General features: G+C 40.0%; 1 protein-coding gene across 5 annotated transcripts in view; it reads left to right on the top strand.

The window, feature by feature from the left end:
* The window catches only part of ldlrad4a (low density lipoprotein receptor class A domain containing 4a), a 457,749-nt gene extending 436,325 nt beyond the window's left edge, over positions 1-21,424 (top strand). For all 5 annotated transcript variants that reach the window (XM_078541086.1, XM_078541082.1, XM_078541084.1 and 2 more), the window contains 2 exons: positions 12,303-12,356; positions 14,106-21,424. In XM_078541086.1, coding sequence (XP_078397212.1) covers positions 12,303-12,356; positions 14,106-14,645 — 594 coding nt within the window. In that variant the 3' untranslated portion in view covers positions 14,646-21,424. The remainder of the gene's footprint in view (positions 1-12,302; positions 12,357-14,105) is intronic.
* Positions 21,425-23,315: the final 1,891 nt, after the last annotated feature.

Here is a 23,315-nt window from a genome sequence, read left to right as displayed (position 1 = left end):
ACCTCTTTTTTTTTTGTCCATGTTTGGACCAAGGCTGTAATGAGGTCAGGAGCTAAGTGGCCCTGGCAGAACCCAAACTGAGCACCAGTGAGCAGGTTATGCTGTGTAAGTGCCGCTTGATGGCACTGTCAACAACCCCTTCCATCACTTCTCTGATTATCGAGAGTAAACCGATGGGATGATAATTGGCCAGATTGAATTTGTCCTGCTTATTGTGGTCAGGACATACCTGGGCAATTTTCCACATTGTCTAGTAGATGCCAGTGTTGTAACTATACTGGATCAACTTGGCTAGAAGCGCAGCAAGTTATAGAGCACAAGTCTACAGTACTATTGCCAGAATGTTATCAGTGTCTATAGTCTTTGCAGTATCCAGTGCCTTCAGTCATTTTTTGATTTCACTTGGAGTAAGTAGAATTGGCTGAAGACTGGCATCTGTGATGCTGGGGACCTCAGGAGGAGGCCAAGATAGATCATCCACTTGGCACTTCTGGCTGAAGGTGGTTGCAAATGCTTCAGCCTTCTCTTTTGCGCTGATGTAATTAGCTGAAATGTGTTTGAGTCACTTTTTCGACTTCTGATTTTTTCATCAGTTACTGTAAAATACTCCAATTGTAAGCTTTTAAGTTTTTTAAAACCACAAAAGCCTCACGTTACAAATGAATGATCAATAGCTTTAATATTTGTTGGAAAATAGACTTTAGCGTTCTAAGTGCAAGTTTAAGATGAATATATTTTATTTATCACTGTACCTGATTTTAAAGTGCAATTCCTAATTTTTTTAATATAGTATTGACATTTTGAGGCATTAAATTTGAGTCTGTTTGTGTCATCAACTTCTACATTTTGGAGAATTGTAGAAATTACTTTTGCAAATATATTAATTACTGGAGGAAGTAGTTATTAAGGCCCAAACTGGTTCTGATTGGAAAGCATAAGATTCAGGTTTTTGATGACAACTCCAATCCATGTAGAGAAGCTGGGTTAGTTGTAGGAGACAGAGGGTGATGACAGGAGGATGCTATAGTGACTGGAAGCCAGTGTCCAGTAGCGTACCACAGGGATCTGTGCTGGGTTCCCTATTATTCGTCATTTATATAAACGACATAGATGACTATGTGGGGGGTAGGATTAGTAAGTTTGCGGACGACACAAAGATTGGCCGGGTGGTTAATAGTGAGGTTGAGTGTCTTGGGCTACAGGAAGATATAAACAGGATGGTCAAATGGGCAGATAAGTGGCAGATGGAATTTAACCCTGAAAAGTGTGAGGTGATACACTTTGGAAGGAGTAATTTGACAAGGAAGTATTCAATGAACGGCATGACACTAGGAAGTTCTGAGGAACAAAGGGACCTTGGCATGTGTGTCCGTAGATCTCTGAAGGTGGAGGGGCATGTTAGTGGAGTGGTGAAAAAGGCATAGGGGACACTTGCCTTTATCAGTCGAGGCATAGGTTACAAAAGTAGGGAGATCATGCTGGAGTTGTATAAAACCTTGGTGAGGCCACAGCTGGAGTACTGTGTGCAGTTCTGGTCACCACATTATAGGAAGGATGTGGTTGCACTAGAGGGGGTGCAGAAGAGATTCACCAGGATGTTGCCTGGGATGAAACATTTAAGTTACAAAGAGAGGTTGGATAGACTTGGGTTGTTTTCGTTGGAGCAGAGAAGACTGAGGGCAACCTGATCGAGGTGTACAAGATTATGAGGGGCATGGACAGGGTGGATAGGGAGCAGCTGTTCCCCTTAGTTGAAGGGTCAGTCACGAGGAGACACAAGTTCAAGGTGAGGGGCAGGAGGTTTAGGGGGGATGTGAGGAAAAACCTTTTTACCCAGAGGGTGGTGACGGTCTGGAATGCACTGCCTGGGAGGGTGGTGGAGGCGGGTTGCCTCACATCCTTTAAAAAGTACCTGGATAAGCACTTGGCACGTCATAACATTCAAGGCTATGGGACAAGTGCTGGTAAATGGGATTAGGTAGGTAGGTCAGGTGTTTCTCATGTGTCGGTGCAGACTCGATGGACCGAAGGGCCTCTTCTGCACTGTGTGATTCTGTGATTCACTTGGCACCTTTTATGGTTTAACCAGGACTCAGAAATTACCATTTTATGAAAGCTGTTACTGCAATGCAGGAGTATTTGAATTAATCATTGGTCATTTTTTATTGAATTTATTTAAAATAATTACACAAACTTGTCTTTTGTATTGCTGAAAAAAGAGACCTGTCTAAGCTTTTCGTCTTGTGCTCATCAGGACACTTGGAAGAATACCAGTATAAGGGGAAAACAACAATTTATACTGTATGTGAAGAGCATGCTAATTGGTTGGCAAGTGGCATTGTCATGGAGAATGCATCACTGATGGTGGCTGACAATTAACTGCCAAACGTCGTTTGAAATTTAAACCAGGGAGCTTGACCCTGATTGGTCAAGGCATTGCTTGCCGGTCACCATCATTGGTGCATTATCCATGGCAATGCCATTTGCCAACCAGTCAGCACTCTCTTCACATGCAGTATAAATTGTTGTTTTCCCCTAATATTGATATCCTTGCAAGTGTCCTGATAAGTGCAAGACGAAAAGCTTAGACATGTCCCTTTTTCCAGCAATACTCATATCCTGTACCATCAAAAGACTAAACTTGCTTTTTCTTAATCAGTTTGATTAAAAAGTGCTAGTAAACTACAAAGGAGTAAGGTTCTTTCAATAATGACTACCTTAAATACAAAGATTAATTTCTCACCATTTCTACAAACAACTAATATCACACACTGCCATTTTCAAAAGATTGTTCAGTTCTATATAATTCTGTTCAAACAGTATTACTGGCTCTATATGTTGTACACATTGAGACAGTTATTTTCAAATCACGTCTTTTGTATGTGAATTTTAAAATGAAATTGTTTGGTCTAATCTAGTTTTGTTACATTCCAATTCTAAATTGCACCTACACAAAATATATTGTTTATATATTGCATGGGATTGGGGGTAGTGCATTGAGATCGATAGAAAACTGGTTGAGAGACAGGAAACAAAGAATAGGAATAAACAGGTCTTTTTCCGAATGGCAGGCAGCAACTCGTGGGGTACTGCAGGGATCGGTGCTAGGACCCCAGCTATTCACAATATATATGAATGATTTAGATGAGGGAACTAAATGTAATATATCCAAATTTGCAGATGACACAAAGCTGGGTGCAAGGGTGAGCTGTGAGGAGGATGCAGAGATGCTTCAGTGTGATTTGGACAAGCTAAGTGAGTAGGCAAATGCATGGTAGATGCAGTATAATGTGGATAAATGTGAGGTTATCCACTTTGGTAGCAAAAACAGGAAGGCAGATTATTATCTGAATGGCTATAAGTTGAGAGAGGGGAATGTGCAATGAGACCTGGGTGTCCTTGTACACCAGTCGCTGAAGGTAAGCATGCAGGTGCAGCAGGTGGGTAAAGAAGGCAAATGGTATGTTGGCCTTCATAGCGAGAGGATTCGAGTACAGGAGCAGGGATGTCTTGCTGCAATTATACAGGGCCTTGGTGAGACCACACTTGGAATATTGTGTGCAGTTTTGGTCTCCTCATCTGAGGAAGGATGTTTTTGCTATAGAGGGAGTGCAGCGAAGGTTTACCCGACTGATTCCTGGGATGGCAGGACTGACATATAAGGTGAGATTGAGTCAGTTAGGATTATATTCGCTGGAGTTCAGAAGAATGAGGGGGGATCTCATAGAAACCTATAAAATCCTAACAGGACTAGACAGGGTAGACGCAGGAAGGATATTCCTGATGGTGGGGGAGTCCAGAACCAGGGGTCACAGTAAACCATTTAGGACTAAGATGAGGAAAAATTTCTTCATCCAGAGAGTGGTGAGCCTGTGGAATTCGCTACCAGCGAAAGTAGTTGAGACCAAAACATTGTATGTTTTCAAGAAGGAGTTAGATATAGCTCTTGGGGCAAAAGGGGTCAAAGGGTATGGGGAGAAAGCGGGAGCAGGCTATTGAGTTGGATGATCAGCCATGATCACAGTGAATGGTGGAGCAGGCTCAAAGGGCTGAATGGCCTACTCCTCCTATTTTCTATGTATGTTTCTATGTAGGACAGAAAAATTGCTGTAACCTTTCTGGCTATTGTACAGTATGGAATCATTGCAATACTTGGTACAGTTTACCTGGCTATTTTCATTTTATGCTAAAATTCAGTAATGGAAATAGTCCTTGAAGGAAAGAGTGCATATTTGCTTCTCATAATAATGCTGGACCATTCCAGAACTATTGATAAAATTTCCCTCCTTGTCCTTTCCACCTGTCTTTGACATGGTTGACCACACCATCCTCTTCCAACACTTCTCCACTGTTGTTCAGTTAGGTGGGGCTGCACTCACCTGGTTCCATTCTTTTCTATCTAACTATAACCAGAGAATCACTTGCAATGGCTTTTCTTCCTGTTCCTGCACCGTTATGTCTGGTGTGCCCCAATGATCCATCAAACTTACATAATTATCTTAACTTACGTTTCTCATCTACATGCTGCCCCTCAGCGGTGTCATCTGAAGGCACTAGCTTTCACATGTACACAACTTTACCTCACCACAGCCTCTCTCAGCGGCTCCACTGTTGCTAAATTATCTGACTGCTTATCCAACATCTGGTAGGGGATGAGCAAAAATTTCCTCCAGTTAAATATAGGGAAGATTGAAGCCACTGTTTTCAGCCCCAGCTCCAAACTCCATTCCCTAGCGACCAACTCCATCCCTCTGCCTGGCAACAGTTTGAGATTAAGCCAATCTGTTGGTAACCTTGGTGTCACATCTGATCCCGAGATGATCTTCTGACGTCATATTTGTGCCACCTCTAAGACAACCTTTTTCCACGGGGAAATGGTGGTGTAGTGGTATTGTCACTGGACTGATAATCCAGAGACCCAGGGTAATGCTTTGAGGACCTGGGTTTGAATCCCACTGTGGCAGATGGTGGAATTTGATTTCAATAAAAATAAAAGAGGAATTAAAAGTCTAATGATTGTCGAAAAACCCATCTGATTCACTAATGCCCTTTAGGGAAGGAAATCTGTTGTCATTACCTGGTTTGACCTACATGTGACTCCAGACCCACAGCAATGTGGTTGACTCTTAAATGCCCTCTGGCCTAGCAAGCCACTCAGTAGATTGGCAATAAATGGTGGCCTAGCCAGTGATGCCCACATCCCATGAATGAATATAAAAAAAAAACCTCTGTAATGTTGCTTGACTTTGCCCCTGTCTCAGCTCATCTGCTACTAAAACCCTCAACCATGCCTTCATTACCTCTAGACTCCTGCTAGTCTTCCACATTCTACCCTCCGTAAACTTGAGCTCATTCAAAACTCTGCTGTCCGTATGTTAATTCACAGGAAGCCTCATTTCTCTATCACCCCTGTGCATTGGTTAGTCAATCAACATCTTGATTTCAAATCTTTCCATGGGTTCTCCTCTCCTATCATTGTAATCTCCAACCTCACAACCTTCTGAAATATCTGTGCTTCTCTAAATCGATTTTAATTGTTCCATCATTGCTGTGGTTGTACCTTCTGTTGCCTAGGCCCTAAGTTCTGGAATATTATCCCTATACCTCTCTGCCTCTCTACCTTGCTTTCTGCCTTTAAGACACTCCTTAAAACCTACCTTTTGACTCAGCTGTTGGTCGTCTGATTTAATATCTCCTTATCTGGCTCGGTGTCATGCTTAGTTTTATAATGCTCATGTGAAACGCCTCGAAACGTTTCATTACATTAACGGTGCTATATAAATATAAGATGTTGTTATTGCTTATGTCATTTTTTTCCAGATATCTACATCCAACTAATGAGCATTTTATTAATGAAGCGAAAATAAAAATGTTTCAACAATAGGGGGTTGCCTCAAATACAGAGCTTTTGGTCTATATTGTTGGAATGATCAGCCTTACTGAGGAAAGGATTAATGCTGGAATTCACATTCAAGCTTCATTGCTTCTTTTAAAGGAAGAGAATGATAGGATTTTTTTTTTTTGGCCTGACAGTTGTCAACTAAGAATGTTATTTTTCTCTTAGTTTGCGTCCTTTATGTTGTGAGCTTATGTTAAAAGAGCAGGAGAGAGGAGGACCTGGAGGCAGACAGCAACACCTAAAAGAGCAAGAGAGATGAGGACCTGAAAACACATAGCAGCACCTAAAAGAGTGGAAGAGAGGAGGACCTGGAGACAGACAGCAGCACCTAAAAGAGTGGAAGAGAGGAGGACCTGGAGACAGACAGCAGCACCTAAAAGAGAGGAGGACCTGGAGACAGACAGCAGCACCTTAAAGATTGGAAGAGAGGAGGACCTGGAGACAGACAGCAGCACTTAAAAGAGCAGGAGAGAGGAGGACCCAAAGACAGAAAACAGCATCTAAGAGTGGGAAAGAGGAAGACCTGGAGACAGACAGCAGCATCTAAGAACCTGGTCATCAGGTGTGAGGTACTCTCGCTGTTGCTGTACGTGGCGCAGGTCTGGCCCATTCCAGACTCCTGCGCGATGGCGATCACTCGAGCCATCTTCCGCTTTATCTGGAGGTCGAAAATGGATCGTGTCCGCAGGGACGCGATGTACAAGCCTCTAGATAAAGGGGGAAAAAACGTGCCCAACATCGCCCTCATGCTGATGGCCACCTTTGTGTGTGGCTGCATCAAGCGGTGCGTAGACCCTCAGTACGCAAACACCAAGTGTCACTACGTGCTGAGGTTCTACCTGTCCCCGGTGTTGCGAAGGATGGGTCTGGCCACGCTGCCGCGGAACGCTCCAAGTAGTTGGACCGTGCCGTACCACCTGTCCCTGGTGGAAAAATTTATGCAGAAAAACACCTTTGACCACAAGTCCATCAGGCAGTGGTCAGCACGTAACGTCCTAGAGGCCCTGAGGGAAAAGGAGAGGGTGGACCCTGTGGGATGGTTCCCCGAGCAGACTGTCAAAGTCATTTGGCAGAATGCCTCATCGCCAGAACTTTCCAACAAGCACCAAGACGTAGCTTGGCTGGTGGTGAGAAAGGCCCTCCCTGTCAGATCCTTCCTACACGCCAGGAGGCTCACCCCCTCTGCACGTTGCCCTCGAGGTGGCTGTGGTGGGGAAGAGACCGTTGTTCACCTCCTTGTGGATTGTGCCTTTGCAAAGAAAGTCTGGAGAGAGATGCAGTGGTTGCTGTCGAGGTTCATCCCGAGCAGTTCTGTGACACAGGACTCTGTGCTCTACGGGCTGTTCCCAGGGACACACACCGAGACAAACATTGACTGCAGCTGGAGGATCATCAACTCGGTGAAAGACGCGCTTTGGTCTGCCCGAAACTTGTTGGTCTTCCAGCACAAAGAGTTGTCCCCGACCGATTGTTGCGGACTGGCACAATCCAAAGTCCAGGACTACGTGCTGAGGGATGCACTAAAGCTTGGGGCAGCTGCCGCAAAGGCGCAATGGGGAAGGGTCGCTGTCTAAGACCTTTCTACCACAGTGCACCGAGAGACTGGGAACTGTTTAGAGCCCCTCGGGCTGTACAGATCAAAATGAAAGGCTGTAAATGATTGTAATATTGTTTGTACTGATGCACCTGGTGATACATTTTGTAAAAGTTTAACCTGGATTGTACCCTTGTAATGTTGTTTTTGAAATGGTTTTGAATGTGATTGAAGATATTTTATGAATAAAGTATATTTTTACAAAAAAAAAAATCTAAGAGTGGAAGAGAGGAGGACCTGGAGACAGACAGCAGCACCTAAAAGAGCAGGAGAGAGGAGGACCCAAAGACAGAAAACAGCATCTAAGAGTGGGAAAGAGGAAGACCTGGAGACAGACAGCAGCATCTAAAAAATATCCAATCTGTGGCTCCAGAACGGACCGACCACGTTCTGAGAAAAATCAGTGTGATGTCACAGGAAAACAGGTAGTTGATACATTGGTGAGTATTTTTCTCATTTATCTTTCAAAACTCAGGTAATTCTAGCAATTGTAAGGTTTTATTTGTAGTGGCATGGCTTACTAATAGTGGTAAAGCTTATTAAATTGGCTGATGAGCATTTCCTATTTAGGGAATTTCAATCAGACTAAGTAGAACATTTATTGAAATAATAAGAATATAAACACAAGCAGGACTAAAGACGCTAAGATTTAATCAGTAAAATAATTAGTTAAATGCTATAAATATGGCAGGGCAAATGATATGTGGCAGCTGCTGAATGTGGGAGCTCGTGGACACCTGGGTAATCAAAAGCAAACACATCTGCAGTAAGTATCTGCGGCTGGAAGAACTTCAGCTCAGAGTCACTGAGCTGGAGGTGAGACATAAACACTGCGATACATCAGGGAGGAGGAAACTTACCTGGACACTCGAGAAGGCGTTCACACCCTTTAGGATAAAGTCGTCTGATTTGGTCCATGGTCAAGGACAGGAGGATGTGCCTGCGAGTTAGGCAGGTATGGGGATCAAGAAGGTGGAAGTGGAGGACCCTCAGCCCTTGCAATTATGCAACAGGTTTGAGGTTCTTGCAGCCTGTACGGATGAATGCGAGGCCTGCAGCATGAATCAGACTACTGACCGTGGCACCATGATACAGGAAGCCATTCAAGCAGGGCAAGTTAATAGGAATGTAGGGACAGTATAGTCAGGGAAGGATAGATACAGTTCTCTACAGCTGAAAGCTTGAACCCAGAAGGCTGTGTTGCCTGCCCGGTGCCATGGTTCAGGAAATCTGCTCTGGGCTGGAGAGGAACTTGCAGTGGGAGGGGTAGGATCCAGTTGTCGTGGTTCACATAAATACCAATGACGTATGTAGAACTAGGAAATAGGATCTGCTGAGGGAGTATGAGTAGCTAGGGGCTAAATTAAAAAGCAGAACCTCAGATATAATAATCTCTGAGCCACAAGCAAATGTGGATGGCACCACATCCACAAACATGCACTCCCTCACCATCTACGCACAGTAGCAGCAGTGTGTACCATCTACAAGATGCACTGCAGAAATTCACCAAGGGTCCTTTGACAGCACCTTCCAAAACTACGACCACTCCCATCTAGAAGGACTAGGGCAGCAGATAGATGGGAACACCACCACCTAGAAGTTCCCCTCCAAGTCACTCACCATCCTGACTTTGGAAATATATCGCTGTTCCTTCACTGTCACTGGGTCAACATCCTGGAACTCCTTAACATCACTTGGGTGTACCTACACCACATGGACTGCAGCAGTTGAAGAAGGCAGCTCACCACCATCTTCTCAAGGGCAGCTAAGGATGGGCAATAAATGCTGGCCCAGCCAGCGAAGCCCACACCCGTGAATGAATATTAAAAAAAATTGGAGTAGGAAACATAAGTTTAGAGAGTTAAATGCGTGGTTCAAAAGATTGGTGTGGGAGGGTCATACAGACTCGGATCGTTAACTCTGTTTCTCTCTCCACAGACGCTGTCAGACCTCCTGAGTTTTTCCAGCATTTTTTGTTTTTGTTTCAGATTTCCAGCATCTGCAGTCTTTTGCTTTTATCTTGGTGTGGGAGAAATGGGTTTCGATTCATGGAGCACTGGCACCAGTACTGGGAAAAGTGAGAGCTGTACCGTTGGGACGGTCTTCACCTGAACCGTGCTGGGACCAGTGTACTGGCAAGTGGTTTAACTAGTGTGGTAGCGAGAGCTTTAAACTAAATCGTGGAGACAAGGAATCAGGTGAGGGAAGATGTGATTAATTAAAGAGAGGGGATAAGGCAAGGTAGCAATAAGTGAATTGATAATCTGAGTGTGGCAGGAAGGAACAGAGTGTACAAACTTGAGTGTGCCAGCAGGTAAGGCTAGAATAATAAAAAGATAGAATTAAAGGCACCCTTATCTGAATGCACACAGCATTTGTATCAAGATAGATGAATTGACGGCACAAATGGAAGTAAACAGGTATGATGTAACTGCTGTTACGGGGACGTAATCATGGGGGACTTTAATCTATATATAGTCTGGGTAAACCTAATTAGCACTAATGCTGTGGGGGATGAATTACTGGAATGTTTTTCTAGATGGTTTTCTAGAACAGTATGTTGAACAAACCAGGGAATGGGCTATTTTAGATCTAGTATTAAGCAATGAGAAAGGGCTAATTAATAATCTCATTTTTTAAAACTTATTCTTTCATGAGTTGTGGGCATCGCTGGCAAGGCCAGCATTTGTTGCCCATCCCTAATTGCCCTTGAGCTGAAAGGGTAGTTAAGAGTCAACCACATTACTGTGGTTCTGCAGTCACATGTAGGCCAGACCAGGTAAGCATGGCAGATATCCTTTCCTAAAGGACATTAGTGAACCCCCAGCTGGATTTTTACAACAATCAATGATTGTTTCATGGTCACTATTACTGAAACTAGCCTTTTTTTTAATATTCCATATTTTTATTAATTGAATTTTTACATTATACCAGCTGCCATAGTGGGATTTGAACCCATGTCCCCAGAGCATTAGCCTGAGCCTCTGGGTTACTGATCCAGTGACATTGCCACTATGCCACCATCTCCCCAAAAGAGCCTTTAGGCAAGAGTGACCATAATATGATAGAATTTTACAAGTGTGAAAGTGATGTAGTTCAATCCGAAACTAGGATCTTAAATCTAAACAATGGAAACTACAAAAGTATGAAAGGCATGTTAGCTGTGGAAGATTGGGAAACTACATTGAAAGACATGATGGTAGATAGGCAATGGCTAGCATTTAAAGAATTAATACATGGTTTACAGCAAATATACATTCCTTTGAGGCACAAAAAACCAACAGGAAAAGTGATATAACTGTGTTTAAGATTATATTAAATCAAAGGAAGAGGCTTATAAAGTTGCCAGAAAAAGTAGTAAGTTTGAGGATTGAGAGCATTTTAGAACTCAGCAAAGGAGGGCCAAGAAACTGATAAAGGATGGGAAAATAGAATACAAAAGTAAACTAGTGAGAAACATAAAAACAGACTGTAAAAGTTTCTATGGGAAAAGATTAGCAGAGACAAATGTGGGCCCATTGCAGGCAGAGACAAGAGAATTTATAATGGGGAGTAAGGAAATGGCAGAGAAATTGAATAAATACATTGTATCTCTCTTCATGGAGAAAGATACAAAAAAATCTCCCAGGAATACTAGAGAGCCAAGGGACTAGGAATTGAGAGAAATTAATATTAGTAAAAAGTAGCACTGGAGAAATTAACGGGATTGAAAGTTGATAAATCCACTGGCCCTGATGATCTACCTTCCAGAGTATTAAAATAAGTTGCTGTAAATATAGTGGATGCATTGGTGGTCATCTTCCAAACATTTATAGATTTTGGAACAGTTCCTGCAGATTGGAAGGTAGCAAATGTAACCCCACTATTTAACCTCACTACTTAACAAAGGAGGGAGAAAGAAAATGGGGAGCTACAGACTTGTTAGCCTGACATCAATAGTAGGGAAAATGCTAGAATCTATTATAAAGGCTGTGATAACGGGACACTTAGGAAATAATGGTAGGATTGGGCAGAGTCAGCATGGATTTATGGAAGGGAAATTATATTGACAAACCTGTTGGAGTTTTTTGAGTATGTTACTAGCAGAATAGATCAGGGGGAGCCTGTGGATGTGGTTAATTTGGATTTTCAGAAGGCTTTCGGTAAGGTCCCACACAAGAGATTAGTAAGCAAAATTAGAGCACAGGATATTGTGGGTAATATACTGACATAGATTGAGAATTGATTAATGGGAAGAAAGCACAGAGTAGGAAAATCGAGCCGTTCTCAGGTTGGCAGGCTGTGACTAGTGGGGGACCACAAGGATCAGTGCTTGGGCCACTCTGTTCACAATCTATATCAATGGTTTGGATGTGGAGACCAAATGTAATATTTCCGAGTTTGCTGATGACACAAAATTAGGTGGGAATGTGAGCTGTGAGGAGGATGCAAAGAAGCTTCAGGGGGATTTAGTGAGTGGGCAAGACATGGCAGATGGAGTATACTGTGGAAAAATGTAAAGTTATCCACTTTCTTAGGAAAAATAGAAATACAGAATATTATTTAAATGGTGAGAGATTGGGAAATGTTGATGTCCAAAGGGACCTGGGTGTCCTTGTTCGTGAGTCACTGAAAGCTAACATACAGATGCAGCAAACAATTAGGTAGGCAAACGCCTAGTTGGCCTTCATTGCTGCCATTCACTGTATAACCAGTAAACGTTAAACCGTGAGTGCAGGAAGTTTTACCTCCCTTTTGTTTTGGACATGGTTATGTGAACTGTTAATCAGTAGTGTACTATTTATATAATGATTTGCTTCTTTTCAATAGGAAGGGTACCTGTGCCCATCAGATAGCACAGTATCTCGTCACGGTGCTTCAGAGGTATGTTCCAGCTAAATCATTCATAATAAAAAGTTGTATTTGAATACTATGAAACATTTCCCTATATTGTATGAAATGTGTAAACCATCAGAAAATGGAAGAGTAACGATGTCTAAATATAATCATACAAAATATGTATCATCATCAGTGGGCTTGTTCCACGATTCAAACTTGATAGGGCAGGGAATTTTAAAAGACACTGTGCCCATGTGCAAAGTGCAAAGAATGATTGTCTCCTATTATTTTGCATGTTTGCAAACCTAAGCTGTGTTGTAAGTCAAAACACGGCTTTTCTGCCCAGTTATCATTCAATACTGTACTGCTACAATTGCTAAATGGACCTGGGTTTAGTTGATTCTTATTAAGCACCTATGCTACACCATTATCAAATTTCTATGGTATACTGGATGCAAAGAAAGCAAGCTCAGATCTTCTTTAATGAATAGTGTCCTATTTAATAAATATTTCAAAACTTCAGTTTCATCATCACATGCATCCTTTAGAATTTTAACCTCCTCTATAACCACCTTATCATACTGGTGTTGGAAAAACATTTCAACTCCTTGCCTTTTCAAAACTCAAAATCTATTTCAATATTTTACAGATTAGCCTAAACCTCCCAATGTTCTCCATTGAATTTTTTCCTGTTGAGGTTGCTTAGATTGCTTTTTCCTCTTTCTTCCCATCTCTATTACTCCTTTTTTAAAATTAATTTGGGGAACTGCTTGATTAATAACGCAGTCACTTTTCCAGAACCACTTTATCCAATTCAGGGTCATGGGAAGTCCAAGCCTATCCCGACAGGCAATGAGTGCTAAGCAGGGTACACCCAGGATGGGACGCCAGTCCATCACAGGGCACACACTCACACACACATTGGGGGAAAATTTACTGTAGCCAATCTGCCTAACCAGCACGTCTTTGGATGGTGGGAGGAAACCAGGGCACTCAGCGTAAACACATGCAGACACAGGGAGAATGTGCAAACTCCACACAGACAGACACCCGAGGTCAGGATCGAACCCAGGGTGTCCCTGGAGCTGTGAGGGAGCAGCACTAACCACTGTGACACCCTTCATGGATAACTATTTACCTTATATATTCAGCCCAGTTTTGAAAGCGTTCAGTGTTTCTCTGCTGGTGTTTTTTTGAAGTACTTAACAGTTGGTTTATTTTAGTTCATCCTCATACCTTTAAAGTTTATCTTTTTATAGTTGCCCGTTGCATTTACTGTAGGACCACCTTTAATTTACAGTGCTGTGATATTACAGATACACATCTGAGACTAGGGTCTATTTGATGCATTAAATAACTGGCAAATCCAAATTACTCTGCTCACTGCTGCTCCTGGCTTGCTAGCTTTTGATGTTAGGAAAGCACTCCCTTTCTCTTTCTGCTCTGACTTGGCAGTTTTTGAACCTAGCTTTGCACCAGCTAGACTAGGTAAGAATCCTAAAAATAATCTAAATCAGATTGTCAATTTGACTCCCAAATTATCGTGCCACTTTTGCATTGACACATAGTTAAATTCCTTTATCTCACACAAACCAATGGTTATAAAAATACTTTAATCACCAGTACGTGTAGGCTTAATATTCATTCTTATAAAGATCAAAGATTCGTTAGATAGCTGCATTCCTCAGGTTATCTATAAAAATGCTTAATGTAATAGTAAACGTAATGTAAAAATCATCACTTATTATCTCAGTCCAAATACAATCCTAAGATGTTTCTTTTTTTTGCTTTCAGTTGATGTATACTCCAAGATCAAGAGACAGATTTACAACCCCATCGTTCATGCAGAGGGAACGCTTTAGTCGCTTTCAACCCACGTACCCCTACATGCAACATGAGATTGATCTTCCTCCCACCATTTCACTGTCAGATGGAGAGGAACCTCCTCCATATCAGGGGTTGTGCACATTGCAACTTCGAGATCCAGAACAACAATTGGAACTCAATCGTGAATCTGTCAGGGCTCCACCTAATAGAACCATCTTTGATAGTGACTTGATCGATGTCTCTATGTATAATGGAGGACCACGCCCACCAAGCAGCAATTCAGGCATAAGTGCAACAAATTATAGCAGTAATGGAAGGATGGAAGGACCACCACCCACTTACAGTGAGGTCATGGGTCACTACCCAGGGTCAGCTTTTTTCCATCACCAGCACAGCACGCATCCTTCAACACATGGGGGCAGTGGACACCATTTTCAGCAGAATAGTGAAGACAGTACAATTGTCCCATTCAGAGGGAAGGACTTGAATACAGGAAAAATTGTTTGACTGCCTCTGTGGATGCGTGAACTGAAACAGTTGTGGCACCATTGGGCTGCACTCCTGTGGCACAATATGTTATTCAGTGGGAACTGCTACAGTTAGTAAAACCAAACAAAAAGTTGTTAGTTTTCTTTAAGGGAGTGCATGATATGTTGATTCTAACAGTATAACTTCCACTTTGGCAAACTAGCAGCTTTTGGCAAACAGTTTTTTATCTGGATTATTTAATTTTAAAGATCCTTAACACAGAATTTCTGCTGTTGGCTTGTAGATATTTTGTAGTAACTGAATTGCCCGAGATGGATGCTTAAGGTGTTTAATGATAACTGTACATTTTTTGGCCAGTTTTGTGATATTTTCAAACAAAAAATTGAAATTCCTTTTGAGTGCCAAGACAAAAAGGTGGAAGAAAAATGCAATGATTTAACTTGTTTGTGAAAAATTGAAATGTTGCACTATTTTCTTGTTTGAAAAAAGGGGAATTGCTTTAGGGGAAAACTTAAACTATCTGTTGTCTTCACACATGGAACTGAGTAGAATTTCTAAGGATGCAGGGGACTAGTTAGTGTTTTCAGCATATGGAGGTTGTTTTTGAAAAGAGATTTCTGGTTCCAGCCTAATGCCTATTTACACAGGAAATGGAAAATACAGGGACACAAACTGTTAACTGTCATTGCAATAACTATTAGGAACATCAATATGATGGGAATTTCCACCTTGAAGTCTACTAGATGGTAGGTGGTTTAAAGCTCAATTACTCCAAGTCTGCAATTTAGAATAAATGCATAATTTTGATTACGCAAAGATATCAGCCTTTTTGCACATGCTTAACCTTGGTCTCATGAAATTAGTTTAATGATGTTATGTAAAGTGGAGTGTGGAAGGTATCACAATAAGGTCTTCATTGGAGTACTCTCACATAACGGTTTCAACATTTGCAAATGTGCAGTAAATGTTCAGTTCGTTGTACTGTCTGCGGGGAGAAAAAAACAGATCTATTGTTATAGTTTTTTCTCTTAAAATGCTCTTAAAAAGTTTTTTAGACAAGTTGTAGCTATTTACTGCCTGTTGCTTTTGGACATTTTCAAACACTTACCCAACACATTCTGACCAGAAGCTCAGAAGCTGAAGTTCAGCATGTGCAAGATATTTCAACAAAAGCAAAAGTCTTTCCATGTGAATTGTGACTATACTGTTTTCAGTCTGTTCATTTGATTGTTTCTATGTCTACCTGTAGAAATTAGAATGAAATATTGCCAGAGACACACATACAGGGACTGAGAGTTTCCCAGGAGTGACAAATACAGTCCGTGCTGACTGCATTCCTCATTACAAACCATTAAATTGTGTTTCATTCCTCACATTTTCGAACGACCTTTTCGAAGTGATCTGTAAACTGAATACTTGAAACTATATTGACTTTTTGTCAATTTTCCTTAGTCCTCAGCAGTTGTAGCTAAAAATGCAAAACAGCTGTGGTTTACCAAATTTCTGCATTATTTTTCACCTCTTGTTTTTTGCCTTTGTGCACTTTTACAGCCTGTGGAAAACATACAATGTAACTTTTCACATCAAAACATGTTTTCTGAAAATTGAAAAAATCATGCAACTGAGCCACAAGATATAATGTTTAGCAGTAAGCAATATGTATTCAATAAGTAATGCTTATATATTTCACTGCTTAATGGCTTCAGATACATCTAATAGATGTCATTGCAGTCAGAGTTGGAAGATATAAATCTTGAGTTGCATAGTGGTAAAAATGGGCACTGTTTGAATAATACTTCAGTATTTTTTCCATGTTTCATTGTTGCTAATAAAAATGGGCATGGGCAGAAATAATTAGTAGGTAGTATTCAAAAAACTGTAAAAGTCGTGTTGTTCCTTTATTATAACTTACAACTCAATTTACAAGTTCAGTCAGTATATGTTTTCAGCCATATGGCACAGCCATCTTAGATGGTAGCTCACAAGTAACAAAGTTACTTTGTTTATTTTCTTAATTAAGTGGAGTTTCACTCTAATAAACATTGTTTTGTTCATATCACATGATTGTAAAATGTTTACCTTCCCTTTCCCAGCTCCACACCCTCCTTTTACTCCCATGAAGGAGCTGTAATGTGAAGATTTAGAGTTCTCCCCACACAATACAGTGTCGTGCTTTGAAACAAGCCTTTGTGAACACAAATATGTCACTACTAATGACAGACGTTGCGCAGTGAACACAATCACAATGGGCTAAACATACATTTGACATATAGTTGCCATGGTATATCCAATCTCTTATCATTTTTATCAGAAAATTCCCTTTATAAATAACAAACAGGGGAAGTACACACAACCTAAATGTTAAAGTGTTTCTTCAGTCAATAGAAGAGCATAATTAATTTGATAGTCATGATAACTGAACAGCAAATCATCCAGCCAATTTGTCCACTGTTTCCTAGCTTGCCCTTTTATGTCCTTTTTAATGTTTATACCAGATACTGTTGGTCAATAATGTATCTTCTTCAAAGAGCACATTCTTCATAGACTAATGTGAACATTTATAATTCACCAATCACACGCTAAATAAGAGAAGTTGACAGACAAATTTTACAATGTTTAGATTAGCTTTAGGTCTGTTCTCTCAAGGGCTATGAAGGATCCTTTTAGAATCTTGCCTCCTACTTTAGCCTTTTCTCATTATGTATAGCCTCAAGTTAGGAATGGCCTGGGGTAGGAACTTAGATGAGATGTACCTTTTTAGACATGCTAGAATAAAATAAATACCTTAACACTTAATGCATCTTCGCTATTGCAGATGTATTTTTTCAACACCAGGCAATATTGCACTTTTGCTATTTTTTTAAGACTAATTTTTTCATAAATGACTTTTCCTCATGCATTTCAGTATCCTGTATGACTCTTGAATGAAAGATAAACAAATCTTAGTCACCATTTATTTGATTCTGAAGCGTTCCTTTTTTTGTATCATAAGGTGTATGATTTCTGAAGACTGCCAGAGTTAACTTGTTCAGTGGTGTTGCTGTTGCTGCTACTGCTGCTTCTAATGCTGCTATTGCTTTAAATAATTTGTATGTCAGCTTATAATAATCATATGATATATCATAAGACACTTGGTGTGTGAAGAAGCCTCTTTATGCTTTCTATGTTGGCTTGTTCTGTAAGCTGTGGTAGAAACTGATCTATATATATTTTTGAAGAGGCTTGCATGTTATTAGTATGTGAGCAGATAAGGTGCCTCATTTTCAGGTTTGAGCAGATATAGGAATTCCCTTGCACTCTTGAGCTCCCACCTTTGTTGTGCCTCACTTAAATATGGTGCTTCTTTTGTTGTCTGTTTCTTATGTTTATTTGTAAGGTGCTGTATATAACTTGAATATATTATGCACATATCCTGCCCAATGGGTAGTAAAAAGACATTGTTAATAATGTATGATAATGTATAAATGACATAAATTTTAACACAATGGCATAGAATTTATGAATGCCTACCATGTGCTTTGTCCTTTTTGTAAACAAAAGTTCGCAAAGTAATACATAAAGAAAAAAATCTATGTACTTTATTTTCCTAAAAATTATTATCCTGTAATGCTGAAGTAAGAAGCTGACATTACTGAGCTTGACTATTGCCTCTTCAGTTGGGGAGGTAGTCGGTCAGTTTGTATGTAACAGAATTCTCACTTGTAAATGGAACTTTGCAGTGAAGAAGATTTTGCTAAGTCACTGTTAAAAATGCAACAGAATATTCACAATTTCTTTTGTCTGTCATTCAGTTGTCACTCATTTGGACCAGTATTAGTTTAAAGGAAGACAGACTTGCCTTCACAGTCTTTTTTAAAATTAGTTTAATTCTTTGAAAGGTTTAACATGTATCTTAGGAAAAATTAAGAGCCTGCAGATTATTTTAAATAATAAAACCATATTTAGGAAAAAAGTAACTTGTCTAAACTATTTTAAAATATTAAAAATAATTGGAATTAGATAAATTCTCAAAGCAACTTCAACATTATTAATCAGGTCCTCTGCTTTCTGACATTTCTTTTGAAGAAAACTATATATTTTTATTCTGAGAGATTCAGTTGCTGAATCAGGCCTGTGGGTTTTCCCCCCCAAACCTCCCACCATCCCCAACACTGGCATGTTAGAATCTAGAGCAAATGGTTCACAGCTGCACAGCACAGCCACAATGATATCCTCCAGAGCTACACTGGCATCTTGACTCTAGCTCAAATGGCAATGTGATCACAATTGTGAATTTAAAAGTTAAATGAATCATTTGTATTTGGTTTTGGCTACAATTTGGCATACAAAATTGGCCAATCTCGGTGATCGGGTGGGGGAATAAATGATGACTCCTCCTGACCCCTAACTGACCTTAAGAACACTGACCTATCCAAAGGAGTGACATGGTTAGAAATTTTAGTAATTCACAACTCTGCCACATACATTTAAAGCAAATGGCAGTGGAAGCACATACGATGTAAAAGTTAATGAAACCTCCTCAAATATAGGAATTTTTATTGCTCTAGTTAAGTAATTTATAATAATTTACACTAGAATCCTTGCCAACTCCATTAATGATAACATGAATAAAATCATAAGCTTATCTGGTGTAATAATGAACTGCAAATACAGTTGGTTCTCTCAGATCTGTCAGCATTTTTTAATTGATAGTTATCATTATGGTTCCTTGTAGACAAATACATTTTCATATAGAGGACTTTTTATTTTACATAGCAATGCTGCATGGATCAGAATATACAACACAGATGCCAGCTTTCTAGTTGTTAGGTTTTGCTGGGCTTTATTCATGCTTTGGTGTGTCAGCTACAGAACATTTCAGTGTAGCTTTCAAACCATTATACGACCATACTTTGTTACCAAAACAAATTATTGTGTACAGAAATAATTGAATGTTCCTTGCGTTTAGAGTTCTGTTATCACAAGGTAATGCTGGCAGAAATATTAACTGTACAATGTAATTTTGTACAATTAATAGAAATCGATGTGACCTATAATGGCAAAATTTGCTTTTATGGATTTTTTTAACAGTATTTGCTTATTTCCATTACGTTATCAAAAAAAATTGAAACTTGTGTATTTGCCTCTATTAATTAAGCAATGGTGATGTCATAGTTTATAGACCTAAGGTCTGGTATTTGCAATACTTTACAGAAGATGTTGCTAAGTGCTGTTGTAGTCAAAAATATTTTATGCTTGTAATTGGCTGTGGTCAGACCATAGCAAAAATCATTAAAAAAATACTGAAAGAAACATTGGCTTCCTCATTTTATGAATTGTGTTGCTTAAAATTAATCAAGAACATTAACCTCCATTAAATCTGTTCTAATATAATATGGCTCAGGGTCAAATTTTGTTTGATAAGATACCTGTGAAGTGCTGTGGGATAGTTTATTACTTTAAAGGCACTATGTAAATACAAGATGTTGAAGGAAAAGGCAAATTAATGTTTCTAATTTGTGTATGTTTTAAGAGGACTTTGTAACAGATTAATATTACATAGGATATTGTTATGACCACAGCAGATGTTAATTGCTGAGTAAACCAAACCCCAGAGGGAAACTTAACTTATGGGCCATACTCTTTTTTTTCTATTCTGAAAATGAGAAGAAAATAGACTGTCCAATAACACTTTTACTTTTTAAAATCCCAAAAGTTTTATTAACAAGAAGAAAACTTAAACGCACTAGATAACAAATTATAGTTAAAATTAGTCTTACAACACATTTCCCCCAAAATACTCCCTACTTGGTCAGACCCACAAGTAAACACCTTCCAGGCAACATTTTATCTAAAAATATCCAGTAATATTGCCCAAGGCAAACTGCTGTAGCTTTAATAAAGGCATACCGCACAACCTCAAACTCTCTTCCACTCTGCTATGAAAATTCAAGACTTCTGAACAAGACTGCCCTGGCTTGTCTAGATAGCTGATTCAAACTGCATCTTCTCCCAGTCTAGAGCTGTTTTCAGGAGATCTTCCTCACACAGCCAAAAGCCACCCCTAACCTCCCCAGTAACTCTAAAATACCTTTCTCCCCACCACCCCCCCCACCCTTTCATCCCAGATTCCATTGTTCTCACACCTCTTTGAAACTCAAATCCTTCCAAATATAAAATCTTTCCTGTTTCTATTTTGTCTCAGGTTCCCTTTGATATTCAAACAAACACTCAACTTATCTAAAAATGCAAATTTTAGATTCAACCTATTTAATTGTACCTTAAGCCCCTCATAATATCTTATTACAAATGCACAAACCTAATGCCACTATTCTTTCATGTCTTAAACCTCCCAGACAACCGGTCTTCTAGTAACCCTTCCCCAGCTTAATTAAATCATTTACACACAGTCTTTTTCACAAGATAACACAATATTTCCCCAAAAATATTTTTTTTAAAAACCCATTCTCACAATACACAGTACAGAAACAGGTCATTCAGCCCAACCAGTCCAATCTGGATTTGATTTAGTTTGTAAAAACAATGTATGATAAGGGCAGCTATTCCAAATGTAAATATTTGTTGGGCAACATTTATTGTTTTCTTCAAACCGCTTTCTTTTACTAAAAGTGTGAGTAGTAAGAATTCAACTTATGTTTTGACCTTTCCCAAGTAAGGTAAAATGCGAAGTAAAGTTTCTCTACTCCAAACTGCCTTCAACTTCCATAAAAGCACTCTGTCCAACTTGATTTTTTTTAAGATCACTAACAGTTATATATAGTATTGAAGTACTGCATCCAATTGGTGAATTTAGTTGTGGATCTGTTCATTCTGTAACTCTGGGTTGAATTCAAACCTAGGTCTCTGAGAAGCTGAGAGACTCAAAGAATGAGACAAGCAGCTTGATGTCAAATTGGGTATTTTTTTTTTTTTAAATTGGGTATTTTTTGGTGATTATTCACCTAACCATGACAAACTGGCATGTTTTTTTTAAACTACAGGTAGGATGAAGCAGCAGGCCCCGAGTCTACCTCAGCCAGAACAGGGATTGAATTCCTTGCTATTGGTGTTAATCTGAACCACATGCTAGTAGTCTAGCCCACTGAACGAGCTGCATCCCTCCCCATACCCCTTGACGCCTTGAGTCTAGAAATCTATTTCCTTTTTAAATATATTAAATGACTTGGCCTCCAAAGCCCTCTGTGGCAGAGAATTCCACAAGTTCACCACCCTCTCAGTGAAGACATTTCTCCTCAACTCAGTCCTAAATGGACTACCCCATATCCTGAAATTGTGACCCCTTGTTCTAGATACCCCAGCCAGAGGAAATATCATCCCTGCATCCAGTCTGTCCACCCGTGTCAGAATTTTATACGTTTCAGTGAGATCCCCCCTCATTCTTTCAAACTCCAATGAATACAGGCCCAGTTAGCCCAATCTCTCCTCATACGACAATCCTGCCATCCCAGGAATCAGTCTGGTGAACCTTCGCTGAACTCCCTCTATAGTAAGTATATCTTTCTTAGGTAAGGAGACCAAAACTGCACACAATACTCCAGGTGTGGTCTCACCAAGGCCCTGTATAGCTGCAGTAAGACATCCTTGCTCCTATAGTCAAATCCCCTTGCAATGAAGGCCAACATACCATTTGCCTTTTTAATTGCTTGCTTTCAGTGATTGGTGTACAAGGACACCCAGGTCCCTTTGTACATCAACATTTCCCAATCTATCACCATTTAAATAATACTTCACCATTGTTTTTCCTACCAAAGCAGGTAACTTCACACTTATCCACGTTTTACTGCATCTGCCATGTATTTGCCCATTCGCTCAACTTGTCTAAATATCGCCTTGAAGCCTCTTAACATCCTCCTCACCACTTACATTCCCACCTAGTTCTGTGTCATCAGCAAACTTGGAAATACTACATTTGGTTCCCTCATACAAATCATTAATATATATTGTGAATAGCTGGGGCCCAAGCACTGATCCTTTTGGTACCGTACTAATCACCCCCTGCCATTCCAAAAAAGACCCATTTATTCCTACTCTTTCCTGTCTGATAACCGTCTGTGCTTACTCGCAAAACTCAAAACAGTATCCAACATTAGATGTGATTCTGCAATTGGACAACACTTGTTAAACAATCCTGGTTGTGAAGAATTACACTAACAACCAATTTAAGATTATCAGCTGGGCTTGCAGTGTGGCTCACTTACATACGCTAGAAGCTAAATATATTCACACACAGAGCCCTGTCCTTTGTAGACAGGAACAAATCCAAACTTGCCTTTTCAACTAAGCAAAAGCTTGGGGAACAGCCATTCCCTGGTTCATTCCCCAGGGAATGCCTTGACTAGAGTCAACCTGGTTTGAATTTAAACAAGCTTAGCAGTTAACTGTTCTCCAGCGCATTCTCTGTAGCCACTTGCCAACCAATCAGCATACTCACGCAGTATATATATATATATATATATTATATATGCTGCTCTTAAGGTCATACAGACTTGAAACGTTAACTCTGTTTCTCTCACCACAGATGTCAGACTTGCTGAATTTTTCCAGCATTTTCTGTTTCTATTTCAGTATAAATTGTTGTTCCCTTTACAATTGGTATTCTTGCCTCTGTCCTGATGAGTTCAAGACGAAAAGCTTCAACAGCATTTCTCTTTTTTTCCAGCAATAATTTAGAATTATACAACTCCCTTC

Source organism: Cetorhinus maximus, chromosome 4 (genome assembly GCF_964194155.1).
Source record: "Cetorhinus maximus chromosome 4, sCetMax3.hap1.1, whole genome shotgun sequence".
NCBI classification, from domain to species: Eukaryota; Metazoa; Chordata; class Chondrichthyes; order Lamniformes; family Cetorhinidae; genus Cetorhinus; species Cetorhinus maximus.
Note: the sequence above shows the minus strand (reverse complement) of the source record. Positions and strands in the feature narration are given on the sequence as shown.